Genomic DNA, 23,074 nt, shown 5'->3' with positions numbered 1-23,074 from the left:
AACAGAGTTAAATGACTTGAACAGTGTGACACAGCTAATTAGTGCCCGAGGCCAAATTTGAACTCGGGAAGATGAGTCTTTCTGATTCCAAAGCCAGTGAAATAACAATCACTGTGGAAGACATAAAAATGTATCACTGCATCATTTAATCACTTCTTTGTTGTTATTGGGTTATTTTTCTGTCATGTCCAACTCTTCTTGACCCCGTTTGGGGTTTTCTTGGCAAAGTTACTGGAGTGGTTTGCCATTTCCTTTTCCAGTTCACTTTATAGATGAGGAAACTGAGGCTAACAGGGTATCATAATAACCTTCAAGACATCATGAAAGCACTTTAGATTGTTACTATCAGAATAAAACTAAATTTCTTCTGCCTTTTTACTCAGCCAAGAATTCTGAATCTAGGCTTTACTTGCACTTTACTTTTGAAGGAATTAAATGCTACTTTCTAAGAGATAGATGAACTAACCTGCTGATAAACTCTGTGAAGCTCTCATTTTTCATTTATCAGCTTCTGAATTTCTTATTAAGTTCTGAATTTTTCATTAAACCAAGCTTAATGTTTGTGAGTGTTCTGGGCCAGATGAGTTAAATTCAAGGCTGTTCACCAGATCTCTAAAGGTTGCTCATTCCTGCTCTCTTGTTGCCAACTATGTGGTGGCTCAGTTTTCTCTCCACATTCACCATCAACTATTCACACAAAAAGAAGTGCTTTAAATTGTTGATATTAAGGCTTCTAGTAGTCATCTTGCCTTGGGGATGCTACTTTTGTTGAATGCAAATATTCAGCTTGGAGAGGATAAATTTATGATGAATCTAGCATTCTGCCTCAAACTTTCCCTTCCTCACTCTCATATCCTGTGTTTCTTACAATGGCATAGTCAATTAAATGCCAAAGTTTGCTGAGAGAGATACATAATGAAGTTGTATTGTGTTTGGGTAAATAGAAGATAGTGTTGGTGATGATGCAAAGGTCATAATTGAAATTGCTATTGCTTTTCTGATTGTTCTTTCCAAGAACTTCCTGCCAAGATGGATAGTTTTGTCTACTCTTGCATTAAAGTTGTTTGGGCTTATAAGTTTTTCTTTTTTGGACATATTGAAGATGAACGTTAGTAGGTCTTCAGAAATTTTTTCTTTGACTCCATCAAGGCTCATTAAGGTGGAAGCATGTGTACTAATGGTGATATGGCACTTTCCTGCAAGTGGTAGTTGCATAGTCATGAGCCTGTTTGCTCCTTTTGGGAGGCATGCAAATTTCCTGATTAGATTAGTTCTGATTGTGATATTCATGACATGTCCCCAACAATGTGTCCACTCCAGAAAACCATGAATCTAGCTCTGACTTCAGTAAGCTGGTCTTCATTTGCCAGCCTTGTTCCACTCAGGATTGCTATTCAGATATTATATCTGCTATTATATCTGAGTTCTCTCACAGCAAGACATTTTGTCTTTCAGGTGTACTGGATTTTACACATTCCAAAAGTGCAAACATTTCATGGAATCATCTTTGCAAAAAGTTCTGGCCACAGGGTAGGATACCTGCCTACTATGATAAGCAGACAGGATTAGGTTGGGTGAGAAAGCAATTTTAGGGCATCTTTTCTAATCTCTTCTTCTCGTTAGGAGGTGAGCAGTGTGCTCCTGAAAAAAAGGACATCCCGGGGCTGCTGAATCCCACAGCTGCCTCAGTCCAGTGAGAAGGTACCTGAGACCAGGTACCTATAGGCAAGGATGTGACTATAGTTCTCAGTGTATCAAAGTGTTGCTACTTTGTCATCTGCCTGTCACCACAGGACTTTGAGGTATAATAAATTGGATTTAAATGAGGAAAGGTTGTGCAAAGCCTTCATTTTCACTCCCTCTTCCAGAGTCATTGAGTTTAGTGGCAAGATAAAAGTCAAGGTAACTGGCAATGGCCCAGTATGCAGTGGATCACTTTGGCCTCTTTGATGTTCAACCAAGCTCTAAGTGCTGAATAGTGCCTTCTCAAGCCACCTTCTTGGCCATTGGAACAAATTGTTCGCATCCACCAATTCCCTGGGGCAAACTTCACATGCTTGGGATAGACACTGAAGGTCTGAGACTCCTTGGTTACCTTCAAGCAGATGTAGCTGAAACATTTTACTGGGGTGTGATTGCTATACATGTTATAGTTTCTTAGAGTTACAGGTGAGACCTGGATGGCAAGTGGACACCAAAAGTAGGAAGTGAAAAGGCGTTGGCAGCCCTCACAACAGAAATACTAATCTTCCCTAAACATCCATGTACCCTAATAAAAGTAGTAGAAAATTTTGAACTCAAAATTTAAAAATAAAATATTTTTATAATAAAAATGAAATTAAAATATTTTAAATGAATGAATGATCATAAGGGACTAACAACAATAAAATGATTACATTCTAATATCGCAAAAGGAGGGGAAAAGATCAAGAATTTATTAAGCAGGTATTGTGCACTATATACTCTACAAATATTCTCTCATTTGATCCTCATAGCAACGCTTTGAGGTAAGTGCTATGTAGTCCCATTTTACAATTGAGGAAACTGAGGTAAACAGATGTTGTGACTTGCCCAGTCACATAGTTAGTGTCTGAGGCTAGATTTGAGTGTGGATCTTCCTTACTCCATACTGTGCCAGCTTGCTGTCCCTGAGATGAAAGGATACATTGGTGAATGTATGCATGTTGGGGATTGAGTATAGAATCATGAAATTGTAGGATTGTAGGCTTAGAAGTGGAAAGGCCCTTAGTGGCCATCAATTTTAGCCCCCTCATTTCACTAATGAGGAAATAGGCCCAAAAAGATGAAATCATTTGTTTTCTGGTTTACAACCTCATGAACAGACTGTCCTAAGTCACTAATGATCTCTTAACTGGTATCTCCAATGGCTATTGCTCAGCTTCATTCTTCTTGACCTCTTCATTGCTTTTGACTGATTTTAGCTCTCTTCTTCTAGACATTATCTCTTTTCTAAGTTTTTGTGTCACTATTTTTTCCTGATTTTCTTCCTACTTGTTTTAAGATTCCTGTTTCCTTTGCTTGTACTTTATCCAGACTATATCCACTAATGTAGATGTCCTTCAAGGCTTTGCCTGGGATCTCTTCTATTTTCCCTTTATGTACTCTCATTTGTTAAACTCATCTCACATGGATTCAATTGTCTTAAATCTATGCATAGAATCATCTATACAGATGATTCTCAGATCTCTCACTTTTCCTCTCCTTTCCCTCCCTCTGCTTCCCCCTTTCTCTCCTCTCCCTCCCCTTTTCTTTCCCTCTCCTCCCTTTTCTTCTTCCACTCTTTCTCTTTTCCTTTCTTTCTCCTTCTCTCTGTTTGCCTTCTTTCCCTCTCTCCTTTTTTCCTCTCTCCTTTTCTCCTTTCTCCCTGTCTTTGTCTTTCTTTTTAAAGCTTTTTTATTTTCAATATATATATATATATATATAGATAGATAGATAGTTTTTAGTATTCACCCTTGAAAAATCTTGTGTTCCAATTTCCCCCCTCCCTTCCCTCTACTTCCTCCCCTAGATGCCAAGTAATCCAATATATGTTAAACATGTGAAATTCTTCTATACATATTTCCACAATTATCATGCTGCAAAAGAAAAATCAGATCAAAAAGGAAAAAAATAAGAAGGAAAACAAAATGCAAGAAAACAATCACAAAATGTGAAAATTCCATGTTGTGATCCACACTTAGTCCCCACAGTCCTCTCTCTCTGTATGTAGATGGCTCTCATCATCACAAGATCATTAGAACTGGCCTCAATCATTTCATTGTTTGAAAGAGCCCTGTCTATCAGAATTAACCATTGTATAATCTTGTTATTGCTGTGTACAGTGTTCTCCTATTCACTTCACTTATCATCAATTCATATAAGTCTCTCCAGGCCTCTCTGAAATCATCCTGCTGATCATTTCTTATAGAAAAATAATATTCCATAACCTTCATATACCATAATTTATTCAGCCATTTTCCAACTTATCTATTCAGTTTCCAGTTTCTTGCCACTACAAAAAGGAATGCTACAAACATTTTTGCACATGTGGTTCTTTTCCACTTTTTATGATCTCTCTCTCTGTCTCTGTCTCTCTCTCTCTGTGTCTATCTCTCTGTCTCTCTCTCTCTCTCTGTGTCTGTCTCTGTCTCTCTCTGTCTCCCTCTCTCTCTGTCTCTGTCTTTCACCCTAATTTTTCTTCTGATCTTTAATTTCATTATTAACTCCATTCTGGACATCTTAGACTACTTGTCTTATAGACATTTCAAACTTAAGATGTCTAAAATGGAAATTATTATTTTCCCTTCAAGCCCTCGCTTCTTCTAGACTTCCCAACTACCAATTAGGCAGCAAATTTCCTAGATAAGAATTTTTAGGGATGAAAGGATTAAATCACTGAACCATGGTTTCTGATATGGGTGGCAAGGGGGTTAGTTTTAAGGATGAAAGAAAAAGCTATCAAGATGTAATTAAAACTGTGCAGATATATAAAATAGTTACCAATTAGCATAGGTAGGAATACTAACAGAGAGTTTCAGTTCTAAATTGCCTGGCTGGTGCTAAGGAGGAGTGGCATCTGGAGTAAATCCTCAAAGATTCTTTCAAGTCAATCTGCCAACAAGAAGATAATATTCCAAACATGAAAGAAAAATTGTACATAGATAGATAACAGATATAGATGGATAGATGGATGGATGAATAGACACTTACATAGATAAATAGATAGATGGATAGATGAATGTTAGATCTTTCCAAGAAATGTTGGTAAAAAGGCAGCATGCTATACTGACCCTGACAACAGAATGACCTAGGTTAAAGTTTTGCCTCTGACTCATTGACTGTGTGCAGCAAAATGTATAATTTAACTTCTCAGTGCTCTCTAAGAATATAAGCAGAAAACCACAAATAACAACTTTCTTCTTCCCACTCACCAAAAAAATAAAAATAAAAAAAAATGACAATGGTACAAATGGAACATTTCAATCCTAAAGGCATCATAAAATGTCATTTTTTTCTGTTGGACATTTTCCTTTTTTTTGGCTATCATTTTGTTTCATTGACGCTATATGACTACAGTATCTCAAGAAAACTCCTAAGAAAGGAGGGATGGTATCCACAGAGATAACACTGAACCAGAGTGCAGGTATGGTCAGAAACTCATGACAAGAGAATGCTAGATACCGGAGGTTAGGGAAACTGGAGACTTCAAGCCAGAGAGGTTTTGCATGTAAATTAAGCATTAATTAATTAATTAAGCAGTACCTATATTTATTTGTCTAATCACTTGGGGGAGCTCTGGAGTAAGGTCAAGAGCTCTTCTGCTCTAGAGACTGACAGCTTCTGCTAAAACTGGTGCCAAAACAATTGAGTCCTACAATTCATTCATTGAGCATTTATTAAGCACCTACTACATGCCACGGATTGTACTAGGCAACGAGGATACAAACACAAAGAATGAAGTGATTGCAATTCTCTTGGAGATAACATTCTATGGGGGAAGATGTGTGTATGTATGTGTATGAATAAAAGTGAATATGAGGTAGTTGGAGAAGGTGAGCTCGAACATTTGGGAGAAGCAGGAAAGGCTTCAGATGGAAGATAATGGTTGAGTTGTATCTTGAAGGAAGGAGAGATTCTGTGAGGTTGAAAGAAGTGCATCCCTATGTCCCAGGGCTTCTGATTGGTAAGTATTTCTCTTAACGTGCCTACCATTTTCTTTCTGGACATCTCTGTGCCATTTAGGTTACATCATCCATATCCTAAACATATCCTCCTCCTTTTCACCTTTTGGCAGAGAAGTGATGAGCTAGAGGGATAGAATGAGACACATTCTCAGATACAGCCATTGTGTGGATTTGTTTTGAGTAACTATGCTTATTTATTGCAAGGCAGAGTTTTATGTTTTGAATGCAGGTGTGGAATTTGTGGGTAGGTGAGAACAGAGGGAGTAATGATACTGATACTAAAATTAAAAAAAAATAAAAAAAGATGTCGTTGAACCGTTTAAATATATACAGAAGAGAGTAAAAAGAAGTTCAGAAAGCAGCGGTGGAACTATGATGTTAAAAATCAAGCTGTAGAAAACTAGGAATTTTTATAGCAGATTTCTTTGATAAAAGCCTCGTTTCTTAAATATATAAATATACATTAAAATGTACATTATATATACATACACACATACATAAATACAGACACATACTATCTGTTGCCATTTAGTTGTTTTGGCTGTGTCTGATTTTTTGTGACCCCATTTGGGCTAGAGTGGTTTGTAATTTCCTTCTCTAACTCATTTTACAAATGAAAAACTGAGGCAAATAGGGTTAAGTTAACTTGTCTAGGTTTACATAGCTAGTAAGTATCTGAAGCTGGATTTGAACTCGGGAAGATAAATCTTCCTGACTCCAGACCTTATCCATTGTGCTATCTAGCTATATCTAACTGCAGATATGTATATATTATATCTTTCATGTATAATATATGATATTATATTATATAACTTATGATATATTATATAATACACATATATAATATGTAATAATATATGATACAGTCTCATGAGAGCCTCACACTTCCCCATTTTATAGATCTATTTCACAGAAATCCCTTCACCCTAGAAACTCACACTTCAAACATTGAAAGTATCCTCCAACTCCTCAGCCTTTTTCATTGATTGGGTGGTTTCTCCTAGGACCTTCATTTTGAGGAAGACCACAGACCAACTTTATTTTTATTCCTCTTCAGGATGCACTCCTGGCTCTCCAGATTTTCTCCATCAAGGCCCTGCTGAATACCTTTTCCCTTCCTTCCTCTTCCCTTTTCAGCTTCCTTCTAGATATTATTCTCTCCTCTCCTCCCATTAGAATTGTAAGCTCTTGAAGGAAGGAAGTATCTTTCTTTCTGCTTGTAATTAATTTATTTTAGTGCTTGGCACAATTCCTAACACACATTAGATGCTCAATAAATGGTTATAGACTTGATCTTTAATTAATGATATTTTTGATGTTATATAGACTATTTTCTTAATTTGAAAGGAAAGTGGATGAAAAATACACATTGCTCATATTACAACATGTAGTTAAAACAGTCATTTGAGTAGCACAGTGGATAGAACAGTGAACTTGAAGTCAAGAGAATTTGAGTTTAAAACTATCTGTGTGATCCTGGATAAGTCACTTATTCTGTTTCACTTTCTATATCTATAAAATGGGGATAATAATAACACCTACAGGGTTGTGAGGATAAAATGATATAATATTTGTAAAGTTCTATATAAATCTTAAAATGATATAAAATGTTTGTACATACATGCATATAATATATAGATAGTATAGAAATACCTTCACTCACAGAGTGGGTTTCCCAAATGAAGCTACTCCTGGTTCAAGGTACCATTTCAGTCCATATCTACTCAAAACCATAGGTCAAACCTCCCACCAAAATGTTTACCTTTACTAGTCAGTCAGAGGGCATATTCGGTTGAAAATAAAAGCATTTAATGAAACAGCAGAATTTGGAAAGTGACACTAGAATATTTCCCTCATAAAATCCTTCCACAAATACATTTACCATTACTAGGAAGAATAGATGCCTATGGGGCAGATTAGTGGATAGCCAAACACATAGCTAAAGTGCACTTGTGGAGTTCACATACAGAAAATCCAGGTGGTCAGGGTGCATGAAAGGACTCATGTCTCTGGCACTATAGGACTGCTTATAATTGAGCTAGTCTTTCTAGGCCTGCTCCCCATTGATCTTCACTTGACTCATTATCTTTGGCAGCTGCTATTCCACAGAGCACATAGTTACTCTTGGCTCCTGTTACTATACACTACAGTGGCTCATGGAAAGGTATCAAATACATCATCAAGGACCTATATCACTAGAAAAAGGAAGTGGGGAAAATTATATCATAGGAGTGGGAAATTAGCAAAAAGATAGTACAAGGATTGTACTAGTACCCTATGAACTAGAAGAAAGTCTCATTTGAGTGGATAGTAGAATATTTAAAAGATGAAATGATCATTGAGACAAATCAAGAACTTGTGAGCTGCTCCTGATATTGGAAGAGTAAAAGTTAGCTGTAGTAAATGTCTAAGATAATTGAAATTTCTCATTTCTAAACTCTATGTATTTTCTCTTTCTGTCCAGGTGGTTTTAAACTGTGGATCACAACCCCATATGCAGATGCATACCTGAATGTAGGGGTTGTGACAGATTTGGCAAAAGTAAAAGGTATCAGATATTTCACCAAGATTTAACTCTTTATGTAAAAAATAAATAAGCCACATCTGTCCATCAAAATCAAATTTGCTTTTATCTTTAATAAATGGTAAAATTGTATGTATAACAAAGAAATGTTTTAAAACAAATTTATGATTTGTTATCAGCAAATGTTTAATTTGTATACCTATTTTATATTTTTATATTCATATTATATAAATATATAAATGTTTACATATTTATATATACCCAAGGTCATGTAAAACTTTCTCCAGTGAAAAGGGGTCATGAATGGAAAAAGTTTAAGCCTTTGTTTATAGATTCAACACACAATGACAAAGACTGTGTTACACACCAACAGAAGTAGGATCCATATTGGTGAAATCTCATTTAAGAGCCATATTGAAGAACTCAATTTTACCAGTATTCCAAGCCTGATTAATTTCCAATCCATTGGCCTCCAAGAGAAAGGGTTCCTTTCTTGTTTGGGTCCTGGCTCTATTAGATTCCTTCAAGAACCCACTCCTCCATACAGATAACCATTTAGATAATGGTTTGTTCCTTGTTCTCACCCTTCTCCCTGTGTATTTGTTGAGATCAGGAAAACCAAAACAAAAATTCTTCATTTCCATTTGTTGAAATATTTTCTTTTTTTTAATTAAAACTTTTTATTTACAAAACATATGCATGGGTAAATTTTCAATACTGACCTTTGCAAAACCTTCTGTTCCAAATTTTCTCCTCCTTTCCCCTATCCCCCTCCCTATATGGCAGGTAGTCCAATACATGCTAAATATATTAAAATATATGTGAAATGCAATAGAAATATTTTCTTCTTTTAAGGCCCAGTTCAGGAGATTATTCCTCTGTGTATCCTTTTCTGATTTTTATAAGTGAAGGTGATCAGAGACTCTGAATTTATAGTTGGAAGACTCTTTGGTTTTACAGACTAGCTCGATCATCATATAGATATTTTCTCCTTGAATTTTCCAGGAGCATTTTGCCAAGATCTTTGTCTCTATCACTAATTTTTGTTGTATTTATCTATGCACCTGCCTTGCTCCTGTCAATATCCTCACTTAGAATATAAATTCTTAGGGAATACAGTGTTTTGTATCTTAATAGTCTTAGTATAGGATTTTACAGATAGTAAGTAGGCTATTTTGCTATTTTGAATTGAGACAAGACTGGATGTAACTGGCTGAAGGCATCCAATAACTGTAACTACGTATCTCCTTATGGCGTAGGTCAGCAAGATATAAAGTCCACTTGTCTATCCCACCAGTTCCCCTATGGGGAATGGGTTATTGTGATGCATTATGGTCTTGGCTTGGTACATGAACTTTCTCTTGCTATTTTATGGACTGGGAAACTTCCTGGCTTTTTGTTTATTTTCTATTGAGTGACTTTCTATTGATTAGTCAGTTACCACATTCCTCTCAAAGATGCTAAGGTTTTCTCTGTTGGCTAGGGTTCCTAGCCCTAGTAAATGGAGTAAACTCCATCATCCTAATTGTATTTGTTACTAGATCAATCATCAAACATTTATTAAATTTCTACTCTGTGTCAGAAATCGGGGATACAAACACACACACACACATACACACACACAGCCCCTTCAGTGTTCTTGTGTGCTGAAGCCACAGCTAATAAGAGGCTTCTTTCAACGGTTCTTTAGAATTCCAAAACAGAAGTCACTCGGGCAGCTAGAATTCTTGGGATAGATCAGTAAATAAGAGATAAAGTACAGGATCATAGAATATCAAAATCCAAAGGGATTCCAATGACAATCTGGTCCAACCCATTTCTGAAAAAGGATTCTTACTAGAGAACTAGTAAGAATCTAGTAAGTAAAGAACTTACTAGTAAGTAAAGAACTCATTCTAGAATCTAGTAAATAAAGATCTTACTAGAGAACATCCAACATATCATCCAGTCTTTACTTGAATTCTTTCTGTAAGGAGGAAGATGTTAGTTCCCAAAAGAGTCAGACTATTTCACTTCTGGACAGCTCTAATTGTCGGGAAGCTTTCCCTGATGCCCAGCCTGGATTCAGTTCTTTGCGATAACATTCCATTATTCTTAGTTTTGTTCACTGGGGTCAAATAGTACAGATCTCATTACTCTTCCAAATAATAGCCTTTCAAGTATCTTCCCTTGAGCATTCTCTTGAAATATTCTGAGATCCTTCAATTGATCCTTATGTGGCATGTCCTTCCACTTTCCAAATTGGTTGTTCTATTGAAGCTCTCCAGTTATACCAATTGTTATTTAGTTGATTAGTCATATCCAATTCTTCATGACCCTGTTTGAAGCTTTCTTGGCAAAAATACTGGAGTGGCTTGACATTTTCTTCTCCAGGAAACTATGCATGCCTTAGTAAAACTAAAGATGACATTTGATTTTTGGTCATCAGATAACTGACACATATTGATCTTGCAGCCCACCAAAACATCAGCTCTTCTTTTAAAGAAAAACTATTGGTTAAATATCTGTCCCTATCCCTTGCCCACTACCCTCAAATTTCATCCTATTATTACTTTCTTTGCAGTATTCCAAACCATCAAGATCTTATTGGATATTGACTGTCTTCTAGTGTGTTAGTTATATCTCTCAGCTTTGGGTCATCTACAAAACTTTGGTAAATATTTTGTCTGTGACTTTTTCTAAGCCACTCACTCATAAAAATATGAGGCATCAAAGTCTCAAGCACAGATCTCTGGGGCATTTCATGAAGACCTCTTTCCATGAACTATTCTGGCTATTTAAGTAGTACTGAATATATCTGACTGTACTATTGTCTAACTGATGTCTTTCCATTACATGAATCCTGTAGCATTATTTATGGTGGTGCATTAGCAATCAAACTGCTAATCAAAGGTGAAAGAAAACTGTATTTGTTCACAAAGAATCTGGGTTCAAATACAGATTCTACATACTGGGAGTTCTAACTTTCTTCATTTTCATCTAGTTTCCTTAGCTTCCTTCAAGTTCCAGTTTGTATAAGAAATTTTTCCTGATTCCTTTTTATTGGTAGTGAGCCTCATTAACAAAATTAGGGGAATAGGGCTTGAATTAAGTGTGTGCTGGTAAATATTTAATAATTAGACTTCACTCCCCCAAAAGGTACACAAGATACACTTTTAAATTTAACCTGAATCATTAATATGTTCTCTATCACTTTCTTAAGTACAGACAATTAACAGACTTGATTTATGTCATAATCTTTTAGAATCTGGTGGGAGCTGACTAACACACAATTAGACTTAATTCCTAAAGTCCTTCCTAGCTTTAGTTTTATGATCCTGCCATCTGTTTTTTTTTTTTTTTTTTTTTTCTTTAGATGGCTAAGTAGAATAGTGGATTGAGTACTGGACTTGAACTCGGGAAGACAGGGAGACTTTTCCAGTTCCTTCCAGGGGCTTTATGGTGACTATAAGAGTCCTAGGCAACATATAAGGACCATAGGAATTCAGAGAAGGAAAACATTAATGAGGGCCAAAGTGGTCAGAAATCTCTTCCTAAAGGTCTTGAAAGAAATGCATATCTATAATCACTGCCCAGCGCAAGTGCTTTAGTCTCAGATAAACAGCATGCCAATTGGAGTACGTTTTGAAGGAGGATGGAAGTTATCTATCATATTCTCCTGCCAAGATGGTCTAACCATTAAGGGATCTGGAACACAGCCAATCAGCATTAAAGTGAGTTATTGAACTGACTGGCTTGCTGGCAAGTGTGAAGGATGGGAAATAGCTGGAGAACCCAACATCTGCCAAATGATGTGAGAATAGCAGCACATGTTCCTAAATTCCGTGGTCCCTAAAGCACTGTCAGTGGGACTACTGTCTGGCTCAGAGCTTTCGACCTCCCCCTCCCCAAATGAAACCAATCACAAAAGATTTCTCCTCTTTCCTCCTGCCTAAGGCTACTTTTTCCTGATTTTTTCCCCCATTTGGATTCCCTTCTATACGAAGTTAATATTCATGTGATCTCTGTGCACTCTGGTGCTGCCTCTTAGTTGCTTTGTGGCTCTGTCCCATGGTGGTGCTATGGTCTGTGTCTTGGTGGCCCCGTTCCCTGGTGGCTTTCTATGGCTCTGTCTCTTGGTACGTCTCTCTGAGGGTCTTTGTGCCTGGGTTTCTCTCGGTGGCTCCATCCCTCTGTATTGTAGGCTTCCCTGCGTATGACTCTGTTTGTTGGTGTATCTGTCCCCCAGTGTCTCTATGTTCTCCCTGACTCCGTCCCTTGGTGTTTTTCTGTAACTGTCCCCTAATGTCACTTATTCCCTGTCTTGGGCGGGGGGGGGGGGGGGGTCTGTCCTTGGGGTCTGCGGGTCTGTTCTCTACGTCTCCTTGATCTGGGGTCTCTGGTGGCTCTAACTCTCCCTGTCTCTCCTTGGTGTGTGGCTTTGTCCCTTAATGTCTCTCGAGCCTCTCGCGGAGTTCGGTCCCTAAGGGGATGGTTTCGGGGCTAAGGGCATCCGCCTCCAGCCCCTACAGAGGAAGACTTCTTACTAAGCCAGACCCTCCCATCATTCACGCCCCGCAGGCGGTGCTCCTCCTTAGAGCCCCTCCTTGGCACGCCCAGAGGAAGGCTTAGGCGGCGATTTCCTCACTTGTTGGCTAGGATTGATGTCAATCTGGAATAAAGGCAGGCAGCTCGAGCCTCCTGCAGGCCTTCGGCGCAGGTCCCTCTGGGAGGTGTAGTCTCAAAGGCGGCCCCACCCCCCGGGACTCAAATTCCCAGCGTGCCCGGCGAGAACCTAATGGTCACTTCCGCCCGGCGGTCGCCTCTCGTGCAGCTCTAGGGGGGCGGCCGGGGTGAGGTGAATGCGAGCTGCGGGGGGAGGGGAGGCTCGCGCCCATCCTAGGGCAGAGGGTGGGCCGGAGACGCCCTGCTCGGGAGCCCCTGGGCAGAGGTAGGGCTGCCGGAGTGCGGAGAGGACGTGGGCAAGGGGGGAGGGGGGCGTGACATCCTAAGGGAGGACTCGGGAGGGAGACGAAGGGTTGTGACAGCGGGGGAGGTGCAGGCAGCGGAATGGGTGCGGGGAGACCCCGGAGTCGAGAGGAGCCTGACATGCTGAAGAGGAGGAGGCGGGAGGGGGCGGAGGAAGGGCTGGGAGGCTGTGAGATGCTGAGGGAGGACGGTGTCCCGGGGGATCCGACATCCTGGGGCGGCGTAGGAGGGGGGAGGGGGAGGTCGGAGAAGGGACGGAGGGGGACGCGACGACCTGGGGCAGGAGAGTAAAAAAGCGGGGAGTAGAGGGGGGAAGGAGAGGGAGGGAGGAGCAGCGAGATCGTGGGCAGCTAACAAATAGGCGGTCTGGGTCAGAGAGGAACGGAAAGATCGGAAAAGGATGGAAAAGTGTGTGTGTGTGTGTGTGTGTAAGTAGCACCAGGTGAGGAGCCTGCTTCACTCCTTGTGAGTGTGTCTGTATCTGACTGTGATAATAGAGGGGGGCAAAGAAGGGAAGAATAATGGGAGCAGGCAGCGGGGACAGGGGCTTGACAAAGGGCAGGAGAGAGGGTCAGAGGGAACACGAAATGTAGATTAGAAGAGCTGGGTCAGAGGTAGGACGGGGGGGGGGGGGGGGGGGGGCAAGCTGAGACAAAGCTGTACTGAGAGACAGGCAAAAGAAAGAGAAAGAACAGTAAAGTGCGGAGAGTGAGGGCTAAGGAAGAATGGGACTTGGAGGGAGGTGAGGACACAGAAGAATCAGAAGGGGAAATAGAGGTGGAGACAAGGGGTAGTGAGAGCTTTAGGATTTCGGATATAAAGAGGTTTTAGACAAAGCTAGAGTCGTGGGCCAAAGAAACCAGGGAAGAGGAATATGACAGGGAGTCCTAGGGCCTCAGGGTCAAGGATCAGATAATAATTGTAAAAGCACAGTGCCCGGTACATAATAGGCACCAAATAAATGCTTGCTCTTTCCTCTTATTCTTTGAAGAAGTGCAGGGACTCTTTAGGTAATGATATATAGCAAAGTTTCTTAAACTGTGGGTCTTATAATTAATTGTAGGGGGTCATGAGATTATGGTTTATTATCAGTAAATGTTTGATTTGTGTACCTATTTTAGATTTCTCTAAACCTGTGGTCGCATGAAAATTTCTCAGGTGAAAAGGGATCACAAGTTGAGAAAGTTTAAGAAGTTTTGATATATAACATGGACAAGTGTGTTCAGGTTTGTCTCTCCCTAATCCTGTATGTTTGTGTATATATGCTGATTGGATGAGTGCCCATTAAAGAAATCAAAAGGCTTTTTCATTATGCCATATTATGTTTAAGGTTTGTTAGGGTACAGCCAAACCCCATAGGTTGGCTCTGGGCATGAAAAATAAATACATCCTTGTCTTTTATGGACCATTAGGTAATGAGGAAAAGTAATAGTCTATATTAGCACTTGGTCATCTTTAATCCAAAGAATGATTGAGTAGGTCAAATTCAATCTAGAGATTCTTGGAGGGAATTTAAGTAACACTTTCAGATCTTGGTAACCAGCCTCCAATACTTTAGTACTATCACTCTCTTCAGGAGATTTAGGGCCAATGAGGACCTTGTGGAAGTGGAGGCTTTTTAGGCCAGACTTTTATGGCCCATAACATCTGCAATTTGTGGAACTGGACCAGCTTTTGACATGGATTTGAGTTGAGCAGTGGTTTGGCTGATTACATTTGACCGTTTCATTGCTATCAGAATACTTTTGATAAAGGGGGAGTAAAGGCCATGATTATTTTCTAGGAATGAAAGATTTGTGATTTCTGCTTCATAACTGAATTGGGTGAAGAACTTTCATGCACCAAATCTGCCATGTGATCTATGATCCCTGCTTCCTAAGACTACAAAAATCTATACTGCCCAGTCCCTTTGTTGCAACATCATTGGTTGGCTATGATACTGTACTTGTTAAGTATGGTCCAGTGGGAAACAGCATGTCAAAATGTCACTGTCAATGCTAAAACTTTTGACATGTTAATCTGAGCTCAGTTTTTGTGGGATTAATTTGATCCTGCAGTATAATTCCCTCTGTCGCTTGGGAAGGCAGATTTACCCTGGACATCTATGCCTCACCTGCTGATAGCTTTTCTTACTGTATGTAGCATGGTTGAAAACACTGTACTTCCTCATGAATAAATTGTGTTTTCAGACCCAAATCCTTCTGCTCTCTTTTGAAAAGAGGCCTGCCACTGCCCTTTCTGGGTTTGGTGTCAGACTATGATCTAGTTTCCTGGTTTGTGGATGAGGGGGCCTCACATACAAAGCATTCCTGATGAAAGAAAGATTGGCTGGCAGGCATATGGGAGCGACTTTCTGACTATCATTGAGGAAAGAAAGGTGGACTATAGCAAACTTTTATTCTTTGAATGCCAGGTTAGATGAGGCAGAATAAGGCTGCTTGATCTTTCCTGCTCACATCCTTTATGTCTCTGTTCCCAGGGACCAGGGGGGAGAAACCCCTCTTACAGGTGTCCATCTGGAGGTGATGAGGCAAACAAGGAGACTGAAAAGTAGGAGATCTACCTAGGTTGGAACTCACTCACCACATTCTACCATGGCCACCACCCTTGAGTCCCCAGTTCAGTCTCCAACAGAGCAGGAGGGACTCCTCATAGTGAAATTAGAAGAAGATTCTTCCTGGAAACAAGAATCTTCTCTTTGGGGAGATGAACTTGATCTTGAGATCTCCCGTCAGCGCTTCCGGCAATTTCAGTATCAGGAGGAATCTGGACCCCACCAAGCTTTTAGCCAGCTCTGGGAGCTTTGTTGTCGGTGGTTGAGGCCAGAAGTACGTATGAAAGAGCAGATCTTAGAGCTTCTGGTGCTGGAGCAGTTCCTGAATATCTTACCCAGAGAGATCCAAAGTTGGGTTCGAGAACATCATCCAGAGAGTGGTGAGGAGGCTGTTGCTTTGGTGGAGGATTGGCATGAAAATCCGAGGAGATCACGACAGCAGGTAAGGAAAAAGAATGAAGTGACTTTTTTAAATGCAGTAATTGGCTTGGTTAAAAAAAAAAAAAAATTTGGTGGGGGGTAGGGACTCCAAACCTTTCATTGGTGTAAGTAGCATCAGGTGAGAAGCTTCCTTCAATCAATGCAGATTGGCAAATATTTGACAATCTATACGTTTAGAGGGTTATTTGGGGGCATAGAAAGACAAAGAGATCTGCTCAGAGTCACACAATCTGTATTTGTCAAAGAAGAGACTTGAACCTTGGTCATTCTGTGAGAACAGGTGTCTAACCTCTATAACAACCACCTTGCTGCTTCTCAGGTAAAAGGACAATGGTTCTGTTATTCTTACTGGTTCATTCTCTGCCAGGTGCACCTCTCTAGTTCCCTTACTCTCCTATTTTCTTACTCTCTCCTCTTTTTGGCCTCTCTCTTTCCAGTCTTTGTTTCTTATATCTCTTCCTTTCATTTTAATATCCACAATAAGAAAGTATTGCAATTCTAATGCCCTTGACTACTTAGCTCATAATCCACATCAGCTGACCAAAATTTTCAACTTGAGTTTATAATCTTTCAAAATTCCCTTTTAGTAGAGAAACTTCAAGAAGAAAATTAAGATCACTGGACACAAATTTCCCAGGAAACTCCATTTTTACAATGAAAGTCAATGGAGAAAAATAGAATTCTAATTGCAGAAATACATTTTATGGCTATGTCTCCTGGAATGCATTTGATTTAGGGGATGCTGTATTGTAAATGGTCGGGTCACAAGTCTGATGGAAGTTGCAGCCTATTTTAGGGAGTTTGAAAGATAAGAATATTTCTTTTATTTCTGATCATATGATTTACACAGTTACACATGCTAACATATACATATATATTTACATAGTTGCTAAAAATAACAATTGCAATATTGGGCTCTAAAGGGCAGAGAACCAGATCATGTAATACTCCATGAGCTGTGGAAGAAAAGGAAGTAGCAATTTCTGATTCTTCGCATATAGGGTTAAGTCCTTAAATGAGTTGTACAAGTACTTGCTTTCTCTATCCATTTACTTCCTCCCTCCAGGAGGAATTTATTTCCCTTTCCTACCAATAAGCATGCTGAAAAGTCTTGTCCTGCCACCATGCACAGAATTCGCTAAGGGCTTTATTTTTCCATACCTGTTGCCTGGATGTTAACAATTATTTCTCTTTTTAAATTCTCTGAAAGAACTTTTCCATTGAAGGACATACTGCTCCCTTCAGATCTGGGAGGTATATGGCCCTTAGGTAAGAACTGAAGTTCTGATTCTAATGATTTTTGCTCCTTTTCTCCTGGCTGATAATTTGTTTCTTCTTTGATACAGTTACAACAGATCCATGTATCATAGGAAGGTCTATAGCTCTCAGTGTGTATTTTGAGATACTTTGTTATTCTAGTTCACCTGTGTATCCGAAGAAAGTGAACCTTGATAGGGGCTCATGAGCACCCTCCTCTCATTTTTAAACTTTTATAATCATATAATCCATAATAGCATTAGCAACATTCTTCATAATTCTGTGACATAAACACTTATGGTGAGCATAATAAATTTTCTGATTGGTTATACTTAATGATTATCAGCCTTTGTTAATTTCTAATAGGTGTTCATGCTATAATAGCCAGCATTTATTTAATTTCTTTAAGGTTTGCAAAGTCCTTTGTGTATTTTCTCATTTTATTCTCATTACAACCCCATTTTTACAGATGAGAAAATTGAGACAGAAATTAAGTGTTCCAGAGTCACACAACTAGAATCTGATGTAGAATCTGAACTCACATATTCTTGATTCTTAAGCCTAGCACTCTGTCCATTATACTATCTGTTTTTCTAATGACCACCAGAATGCCTTTGACCTTTCTTCTTACCCAGTAGGAAAGCTGAGGATTTCCATGTTTTCTTGCTTATGCTTCCTTGGAATAACCTGGTTTTGGAGTCTCTTGGACCCAATTTACACTTAATTTTTCTTGTATTAACACAGACACAGAATCTCTGAGATGAAAGAAACTTCTACTTTTGAGACATAGTTTTGGTCAACCGCCACCTGAATAAGAATCATTTCTATAAAAATCAGTCACGTAGTCATCTAGAGCCTCCTTGAGAGCTTTTGAGGCAGCCCATTCCACTGTAGGAGTGTTCATTCTCCCTGTCAGGACATTTTCTTTTGCACCATGTCAAACCTTTTGAGCTGGGACATCCACTTGGGAATAGATACTGGGGGGATTGGAGAATAGGGGTAAGAGTGATGTTTTGTTGAACCAGGCAAGGAAAATATTATTTAACTCTAAGTTAAAACTTATGAAAATTTGAACATCAAGAAGAGTATCAGCGTCTTCAAAGCAGACTTCTTGGAAGGCTGCAGACATTTAATTGAGGCTTTTGCTCAGAACATTTAGAAGTTGCCCTTCTGAAATGACCCACGACACATTCTTTTAAGGATAGGGACATAGATTTAAAGTTTAGAAGGTCCTTAGGTGCCATCCAGCCGAAGCACCTCATTTTACAGAAAAAGAAACTGAGGCTTAGAGAAGTGCAGTGATTGATCATAGGACTCAGGATACTCAGGACTTGATATATCACACACGTGTCTTTGAGGCACAAAAACCTGAACCTGGGTCCTCTGAGGCCAAATGTAGCAAGGTTTTTACATGAGTATACTTATTGTGTATCTAAGTTATATTTTAATATATTTAACATCTACTAGTCATCCTGCCATCTAGGGGAGGGGGTGGGGGGGGGGTAAGAGGTGAAAAATTGGAACAAGAGGTTTGGCAATTGTTAATGCTGTAAAGTTACCCATCCCTCCTAGTGTCCTCTGTCTTGGCCAGTTTTTGTCCTTTGAAGGTGAATTGGATGATTGGTATTACCTCCGACTTAGAGCTAGTTTAGTCTGTAAATAGTCTGTAAATCTGTAAATGATGTGGCTTAGGCTCAAAGGCAGCATGAGATAGTAAAGAGAACACAGAAGATGAGTCAGAAGATCTGTTTACTGGTTGGTTTTAATTCTGGTAACCTGGAGAAGGTCAGCATCCACATCTGTAAAACAGGAATGAAGTTTCTACCTCCTGCCCCTCTAAGAGTGTTCTGAGGAAAATATTGTGTAGTATGAAAAGCTGTTTGGGATGGTAAAACCAAGGAGCTGAATTTTTGGTGTCCTGAAGATAACTTCCAAAGATGATTCCAGAAATGTTCTGAACAAAGGCTGCATGGTTGCAGTAAGTGAATTGGGATAGACAGTAATTCAGAGGACTGAGGAGACCATTGAATTTCATGGAATCTCAGAGTTAAATCCTAGAATCTGGGTTCAAATCCTTTGCTACTTATTATTAGCATATCATTTGTTGTGGAATAATCCCCTTAGACTCCAAGTGACCTGGAGTGTGCCCCTTAATCTTTCTACACTGGTGTTACTACATGTATAAAAAGAGAGTGCTGGGCGAGATGGGCTCTAAGCCCCTTTCAGCTTTAAATGACTATAATATATAGTAATATACAAATTCTGCTGAGTTTTGTTTTGTTTTTAAACTTCAGACTTAGGACATCTAGCCATGTTCCATATAAACTGATTTTGGCTTGAATCAGAAATATTAGCATTGCTTCCTTGGGGTTATACTCCCAATCAGAGATTTGTTAAATGATGATAATTGGAGATTTTCCTACAGATTACTGCCAATGCCCATGGAAAGGAAGTGGCCTCAAAGGAGTCTAAGCCTTTGGGAACAGGGAAGGATTCAGAGATAGCGCCCATGGACTGCCTGTTTAAGGGACAAACCCAGAAAAAGCTGCTGCAGAATTCCTGCTCAGGGCTGCCTGAGCAGTGCCAGCTCAAGGAGGAATCAAGAACTCTTAAAGAGAATGGTGAGAACTATGGCATTATGGAAAAGGAAAACTCTGCCTAAGGGGTTTGGATATCAGCAAGTGGGTGGTAACATTTTAAATATACATATACATATGTATAGATATATACACATATACATATATATGCATTTTTATGTTTTGTATGATTATACATGTATAACCTTTATCAACTTGCTTGCCTTCTCAATGAGGGAGGAAAGAAAAAAGGGTGGGAGAGAATTTGGAATTCAAAATTGTACAAAGAAAAAAATTAAGGTCAAAAATTGTTTTTGCATGTAATTGAGAAAATAAAATTTTAAAATTAAAAAAAATTCAAACCCACACACCCAAGAAAAGTAAAGGAAGTTAAAAAAAGTAAAAAAAAAAATGGTTTGCATTCAAATTTCCATCAGTTCTTTCTCTGATGGTAGATTGCATTTTTTAACATTCATCCTTTGGAATTGTCTTGAAGTACTGTATTGCTGAGAATAGCTAATTCACAGTTGATAATCCTTACAACATTGCTTTTACTGTGTGCATGGTCTCCTGGTTCTGCTTACTTCACTTTTTATCAGTTCATGTAATTCTTTCCAGGTTTTTTTCTGAAAGCATTCTTCTTGTCATTTCTTATAGCACAATAGTATTCCATCATAGTCATATCACAACTTTTTCATTCATTCCCCAATTGATGTACTTTTTCTTAATTTTTTGTTTTTTCCCCACCACAAAAAGAATTGCAATAAATATTTTTGCATGAATAGATCCTTTTTCCTTTTTAAAAAATTTCTTTGGGATACAGATTTAAAAGTAATATTTCTGGTTCAAAGAATATGCAGTTTTTTTGTCTCTTTGGCATATTCCAAATTATTTTCCAGAATGATTAGGTCAGTTCACAACACCATGCATCAATGTCCCTATTTTTTTTTTACATCCTTCCAATATTTGTCATTGTCCTTTTCTTTCACATTAGCCATTCTGATAAATGTGAAGTAGTACCTTAGAGTTGTTTTATTTTACATTTCTCTAATCAGTAGTGATTTGTAGAGATTTTTCAAATGAGTATAAATAGGTTTGATTTCTTCTTCAGAAAACTGCCTGTTCATATCTTTTGACTATTTAATCAATTGGGGAATAACTTGTATTCTCATACATTCTCTATATATTGTGAGAAATAAAGCCTTTATCAGAAAACTTTGCTGTAAAATTATTTTCCCCAGTGCTCTGTTTTTCTTCTAATCTTAATTGTGATGGTTTTCTTTGTATAAAATCTTTTAAATTAATGTAATCCAAATCATCCATTTTATATCCCATAATAGTGGGTGGTAACATTGTAGAAGTTTTAATAGATATAAACACTTAGTTAAGCCATTGGATACCAGTGTACTCTGGATCTTGAGTATACCTGTCATGTTTGTTGCTTTGTCTCAAATTAATATCTGTGTTGGATATTGGATTCAGGATTTTTCCTTTCTCTCTCTATCTATATTTTTTCAGTTTTCAAATTGTATCTGAAGGTATACTACAGGAAGTTCCCATTCATTTGTCTAAGGTTCCTTTGTTAGTCATCAACAAGATGGGTAAATGCTCTCACAAAGTTGTTTGCCAGCCCTCAACCATAGGGGCAACAACAGATATTAGGAAAAGTTGGTCATTGTGTTTTGAAGATGCGTAGATTATGCACACTTGAGAAAGCAACTGATCCTTATATATTTTTATTCTTCTCCTTAGCTGTCCTTGCTCCCCGGGTTCCTGCTCTGCCTAAGATGGGTAGTGTTGGTGACTGGGAGATGGCGGCTGAGTCCCAGGTAAGTTGCAGTTTGTTCTTTCTTCTCTTGAGATCAAATCTACTCTCATATTGGGTTTCAGTGCTCTTCCTTCTCCCACACCTCTTCTTTTCTTTGTAGGGCAGTTACCTATCTTAGGTTCATGCTGGAGAGTCTTGCCTATGCTATAGAGTGAAACTTCTTAAGCTTTTCCACTTGTGACTCCTTTTCACCCAAGAAATTTTTATGTGACCCTGGATATATAAGCATATAAAGTAAACATTTACTGATAACAAATCATAATTTCATGACCTTTACATTCAGTTATGAGACTGAATCATAGTTTAAGTATTTGGGTGGTATAGATCACTTTCCCCATCCTTTGGTCTTCTTTCTCTTTCACATCGCCTCTTTTGGCACAGACCTCATCCTTGGGAAACCTTAAGTTCTTTCGGTGATTTTTCTTGATCTGTAGTGGGAAGACTGAGTTAGCACCCTGGATGCCTTACAATCAGCTGGAGTCAGGATAAACAAAAGTCCTTGGTCTTTATTCTTGGTCTTTAGGGGTAGAAGTGAACAGGATAGACACAGGATCTCTATGACCTTCTTTCTCTTCGTCTACTGCCAAAGTGACTCTGGCTTGTCTTACTTCACCCCCCAATTCTTCCCACAATTCTCTGTATACACCAAAAGCCGAACTATTATAGAATAGTGGGAAGGGCCATTTTCCAAACATATGCTAATAGAGTATTATCCAATTGGTAATTAGCCATAAGTGCTTGGTTGTCCAACCTCAGTGCATCAATTCAGAGTTTCAGCCCTTTACACTGTGAACCTTAGCTCTCTTTATTATGCTAGCTGGGCAGAGCAATTGTCTATGAGTTATAGCTCCTGACTGGGGGCTGTTGGATTGTTCCAGGTAACAGATGAAGATGCATCGTTGTACTTCTCTGCAAGCAATGAGAACCCTTCTCAGAAGGCTGTCTGCAAGAATACCACAAGAGAGAGTTATGGAAATGAGCTTTCACTGGGTAAGGACTGAGTTCTTTTGTAATTGAGAAGTCATCTAATTCTAGTGCATTTTGTTCTCTGATAGTTTTTTGGGTGGTCATTGTATAGAGTCCAGGGATGAGGATTGTGACCCCACCATATTCCTTCAAAGGAGAGGTTCATATCTAACATTGTTGCAAAGTGCCTATTTTTGGGATTGCCTTAGATCATGAATCACTGAGAAGAGCCAAATCTGTCATAGTTGGTCATCACACATTCTTGCTGTTACTGTG

General features: G+C 38.9%; 1 protein-coding gene across 2 annotated transcripts in view; it reads left to right on the top strand.

Annotated features, from left to right (window-relative positions):
• Positions 1-12,994: 12,994 nt before the first annotated feature.
• The window catches only part of LOC100918202 (zinc finger and SCAN domain-containing protein 20), a 28,713-nt gene continuing 18,633 nt past the window's right edge, over positions 12,995-23,074 (top strand). For both annotated transcript variants that reach the window (XM_031962363.1, XM_031962362.1), the window contains exons 1-6: positions 12,995-13,138; positions 14,298-14,402; positions 15,656-16,172; positions 19,854-20,049; positions 21,757-21,833; positions 22,711-22,822. In XM_031962363.1, the coding sequence (XP_031818223.1) occupies positions 15,771-16,172; positions 19,854-20,049; positions 21,757-21,833; positions 22,711-22,822 (787 nt within the window). In that variant the 5' untranslated portion in view covers positions 12,995-13,138; positions 14,298-14,402; positions 15,656-15,770. The remainder of the gene's footprint in view (positions 13,139-14,297; positions 14,403-15,655; positions 16,173-19,853; positions 20,050-21,756; positions 21,834-22,710; positions 22,823-23,074) is intronic.

Source organism: Sarcophilus harrisii, chromosome 3, assembly GCF_902635505.1.
Source record: "Sarcophilus harrisii chromosome 3, mSarHar1.11, whole genome shotgun sequence".
Classification (NCBI taxonomy): Eukaryota; Metazoa; Chordata; class Mammalia; order Dasyuromorphia; family Dasyuridae; genus Sarcophilus; species Sarcophilus harrisii.
This window is presented reverse-complemented; position numbering and strand designations above follow the sequence as displayed.